At 48.5% G+C, this 5,124-nt stretch overlaps 1 protein-coding gene across 1 annotated transcript; it reads left to right on the top strand.

The window, feature by feature from the left end:
- Window positions 1–405: 405 nt before the first annotated feature.
- LOC138364804 (autotransporter adhesin BpaC-like) lies at window positions 406–2,979 on the top strand. The gene is made up of 2 exons (XM_069324785.1): window positions 406–631; window positions 1,151–2,979. Exons 1-2 carry the CDS (start codon window positions 406–408, stop codon window positions 2,977–2,979), a joined length of 2,055 nt encoding a protein of 684 aa, XP_069180886.1.
- The last annotated feature ends 2,145 nt before the right edge of the window (window positions 2,980–5,124 follow it).

Consider the following 5,124-nt stretch of genomic DNA (forward strand, 5'->3'; position numbering starts at 1 on the left):
AAGGGAGATGGGGGACATGATAAGAACGTATAAAATACTCAGAGGGATTGACAGAGTGGACATAGAGGAAATGTTCACACGTAATAATAACAGAACGAGGGGACATGGGTGGAAACTGGAAACTCAGATGAGTTACAGAGATGTTAGGAAGTTTTCTTTTAGCGTGAGAGTAGTGGGGAAATGGAATGCACTTAAGGAACAGGTTGTGGAAGCAAATATTATTAATAGTTTTAAAACCAGGTATGATAGGGAAATAGGACAGGAGTCATTGCTGTAAACAACCGATGCTCGAAAGGCGGGATCCAAGAGTCAATGCTCGATCCTGCAGACACAACTAGGTGAGTACCCCCCCCCCCCACCACACACACGTGTGTGTGTGGTGCCCATACCTTAAGAAACTCATCAATGAACAGGGAAAAGGTTCAAAGTAATACAACCAAATGTCTCCCAGAACTGAGAAAGGTCTTAAATATACCAAAACTAGAAGATAGAAAAACAAGAGGAGATATGATCACAACATACAAAATACCAACACGAATCGACACAATTGACAAAGAAGAATTGTTAAAAGCTGCAATTTCAAGAATAAGAGGACACAGACTCAAGCTATGGAAACAAAGGTACAGAGAAAGTATTAGGAAGTTCACTTTTCACAGAGTGGTAGACGGTTGGAACAAGTTAAGTGAGAAGGTGGTGGAGGCCAAGACCGTCAGTAGTTTCAAAGCGTTATATGACAAAGAGTGCTGGGAAGACGGGACACCACGAGCGTAGCTCTCATCCTGTAACTACACTTAGGTAATTACACTTAGGTAATTACACTTAGGTAACTACACTTAGGTAATTACACTTAGGTAACTACACTTAGGTAATTACACTTAGGTAACTACACTTAGGTAATTACACTTAGGTAACTACATTTAGGTAATTACACTTAGGTAATTACATACACAGTACTAAATATGAAACTAATGCAGACGAGAAGTCACAATAACGGGGCTGAAATATGTTGACCAGACCACACACTAGAAGGTGAAGGGACGACTACGTTTCGGTCCGTCCTGGACCATTCTCACAGTCGACTTGAGAATGGTCCAGGACGGACCGAAACGTCGTCGTCCCTTCACTTTCTAGTGTGTGGTCTGGTCAACAGCTGGGGACGAGAACATAACAGCTGGGGACGAGAACACAACAGCTGGGGACGAGAACATAACAGCTGGGGACGAGCACATAACAGCTGGGGACGAGCACATAACAGCTGGGGACGAGAACATAACAGCTGGGGACGAGAACATAACAGCTGGGGACGAGAACATAACAGCTGGGGACAAGAACACAACAGCTGGGGACGAGAACACAACAGCTGGGGACGAGAACACAACAGCTGGGGACGAGAACACAACAGCTGGGGACGAGAACACAACAGCTGGGGACGAGAACACAACAGCTGGGGACGAGAACACAACAGCTGGGGACGAGAACACAACAGCTGGGGACGAGAACACAACAGCTGGGGACGAGAACACAACAGCTGGGGACGAGAGCATAATAGCTGGGGACGAGAACACAACAGCTGGGGACGAGAACACAGCAGCTGGGGACGAGAACACAACAGCTGGGGACGAGAACACAACAGCTGGGGACGAGAACACAACAGCTGGGGACGAGAACACAACAGCTGGGGACGAGCACATAACAGCTGGGGACGAGAACACAACAGCTGGGGACGAGAACACAACAGCTGGGGACGAGAACACAACAGCTGGGGACCAGAACACAACAGCTGGGGACGAGAACACAACAGCTGGGGACGAGAACACAACAGCTGGGGACGAGAACACAACAGCTGGGGACCAGAACACAACAGCTGGGGACGAGAACACAACAGCTGGGGACGAGAACACAACAGCTGGGGACGAGAACACAACAGCTGGGGACCAGAACACAACAGCTGGGGACAAGAACACAACAGCTGGGGACGAGAACACAACAGCTGGGGACGAGAACACAACAGTTGGGGACGAGAACACAACAGCTGGGGACGAGAACACAACAGCTGGGGACCAGAACACAACAGCTGGGGACGAGAACACAACAGCTGGGGACGAGAACACAACAGCTGGGGACGAGAACACAACAGCTAGGGACGAGCACATAACAGCTGGGGACGAGAACACAACAGCTGGGGACGAGAACACAACAGCTGGGGACGAGAACACAACAGCTGGGGACGAGAACACAACAGCTGGGGACCAGAACACAACAGCTGGGGACCAGAACACAACAGCTGGGGACGAGAACACAACAGCTGGGGACGAGAACACAACAGCTGGGGACCAGAACACAACAGCTGGGGACCAGAACACAACAGCTGGGGACGAGAACACAACAGCTGGGGACGAGAACACAACAGCTGGGGACGAGAACACAACAGCTAGGGACGAGCACATAACAGCTGGGGACGAGAACACAACAGCTGGGGACGAGAACACAACAGCTGGGGACGAGAACACAACAGCTGGGGACGAGAACACAACAGCTGGGGACCAGAACACAACAGCTGGGGACCAGAACACAACAGCTGGGGACGAGAACACAACAGCTGGGGACGAGAACACAACAGCTGGGGACCAGAACACAACAGCTGGGGACGAGAACACAACAGCTGGGGACGAGAACACAACAGCTGGGGACGAGAACACAACAGCTGGGGACGAGAACACAACAGCTGGGGACGAGAGCATAATAGCTGGGGACGAGAACACAACAGCTGGGGACGAGAACACAGCAGCTGGGGACGAGAACACAGCAGCTGGGGACGAGAACACAACAGCTGGGGACCAGAACACAACAGCTGGGAACGAGAACACAACAGCTGGGGACCAGAACACAACAGCTGGGGACGAGAACACAACAGCTGGGGACCAGAACATAAACAAAAAAGTTGATACAAAAAGTTTACTTCGCAAATGCTTCTTATAGTTGGTAAGTGTGTAGTTGTTACGTGAGGAGGAAGGTGTGCCCTAGAGCGGGAGCCACACACGCCGGCCGCTGCGTATATTGTTGCGCCAAGTTCCCCTCCTTCCCCTCGTGCTCTAATGCTTCACCATTTACAGAGATTAGTACAGGACTCGTGTGAGTTGTTTACATGAGTTATACACCAACGAATACTAATATATATATATACCTCTGACTAGTGCTCTTGCATCTTGTTTTAACTGGAAGAGGAGTGCTCCGAAAGTCATCTTCGTTCGAGGCGAAGAAAAATAAGTAAATTACACGACGTTTCGAACCAACATGGTTCATTCTCAAGAGATAGTAAAGTACATATTGGATTTATACCACTAGGGAAGTCTGGTGTAGACAAATAGAACAATACAAATGGGTCAAGAAAAAGGCGTAGGGAGAAAAATAAAGGCGATAAAGTTTGAAGAAAAAGGAGAACATTTGGTCCCATTCACACACAAAGTTTCATCAGGTTCAGCCAAGTATGTGTAGCAGTGTCGTCTATGTTGGCATGTTCATGTTCCGGTCTTGTTCTTGCTCTCATGGTGGCCAGGGTAAGTCAGGGTAAGCCAGGGTAAGTCAGGGTAAGCCAGGGTAAGCCACGGTAAGTCAGGGTAAGTCAAGGTAAGTCAGGGTAAGTCAGGGTAAGTCAGGGTAAGTCAGGGTAAGCCAGGGTAAGCCAAGGTAAGTCAGGGTAAGCCACGGTAAGCCACGGTAAGTCAGGGTAAGTCAGGGTAAGTCAGGGTAAGTCAGGGTAAGTCAGGGTAAGTCAGGGTAAGCCACGGTAAGTCAGGGTAAGCCACGGTAAGCCACGGTAAGTCAGGGTAAGTCAGGGTAAGTCAGGGTAAGTCAGGGTAAGTCAGGGTAAGTCAGGGTAAGCCAAGGTAAGTCAGGGTAAGCCAGGGTAAGCCATGGTAAGCCAGGGTAAGCCAGGGTAAGCCATGGTAAGCCAGGGTAAGCCAAGGTAAGTCAGGGTAAGCCAAGGTAAGCCAGGGTAAGCCAAGGTAAGTCAGGGTAGCCAGGGTAAGCCAAGGTAAGTCAGGGTAGCCAGGGTAAGCCAGGGTAAGTCAGGGTAGCCAGGGTAAGCCAGGGTAAGCCAAGGGTAGCCAGGGTAAGCCAAGGTAAGTCAGGGTAGCCAGGGTAAGCCAGGGTAAGCCAAGGTAAGTCAGGGTAAGCCAAGGTAAGTCAGGGTAGTCAGGGTAAGCTAGGGTAAGCCAAGGTAAGTCAGGGTAGCCAGGGTAAGCCAGGGTAAGCCAGGGTGAGCCAGGGTAAGCCAAGGTAAGCCCATGGTAAGCCATGAAAAGCCAGGGTAAGCCAAGGTAAGCCAGGGTAAGCCAATGTAAGCCAGGGTAAGCCAAGGTAATACAGGGTAAGCTAATGTAAGCCAGGGTAAACCAAGATAAGCCAGGGTAAGCCAAGGTAAGCCAAGGTAAGCCAGGGTAAGCCAAGGTAAGCCATGGTAAGCCAGGGCAGCCAGAGTAAGCCAGGTTTAGCCAGGGTAAGCCAAGGTAAGCCAGGGTAAGCCAAGGTAAGCCACGATAAGTCAGGGTATGTCGGAAAATCCGACATCATTTAATAATATCATACAGGCAGATAATATTGCTGTGTTGTATAAACAAGTTAACCCATAGAAAATGTAACTTGTAGTGGAATTTCCGTCTATAGAAAACGGGATATTATTACCACATACTATTATAAATTCACCACCTATTATGGTGGTAATTATTCTTAAATACATTAGTCTTTGGACTTTACCATCATAAAAACATCTCATATAAATTAACTTAATTATCAGAATTAAAATAGAGTAAATGTGACCCTTCTATCACTTACTGTCATCTGGACAAAGTAAGCCAGTAGGGTGAGTGAGGAGGGAGTGGTCAGCCATTGTTATTGTACTTAGACCAGAGGCTCACGGGAGCAAATACGGCTCCTGTTAATTTACTTGGACGAAGTGTTATGGAAACCAAAGGTGTACCATCATCAACACGCTGTCAACAAATACAAGTTAAGTGTTCTGCCGAAACCCATTTATCTATCATTTGTGGCCATTAATGTCATTAGATAGGGGCGAGCCGGTTAGAATACGAACTGCCTCTTAATAAAAGGTAATTAAGCCTA

This window comes from Procambarus clarkii, chromosome 14 (genome assembly GCF_040958095.1).
Source record: "Procambarus clarkii isolate CNS0578487 chromosome 14, FALCON_Pclarkii_2.0, whole genome shotgun sequence".
NCBI classification, from domain to species: Eukaryota; Metazoa; Arthropoda; class Malacostraca; order Decapoda; family Cambaridae; genus Procambarus; species Procambarus clarkii.

Coding starts and splice junctions, on each gene's coding strand:
- LOC138364804 (XM_069324785.1), top strand. CDS start 406: ATGAACAGGGAAAAGGTTCAAAGTAATACAACCAAATGTCTCCCAGAA. Junction 632..1,150: donor GAAACAAAGGTACAGAGAAA/GTATTAGGAAGT, acceptor TCTGGTCAACAG/CTGGGGACGAGAACATAACA.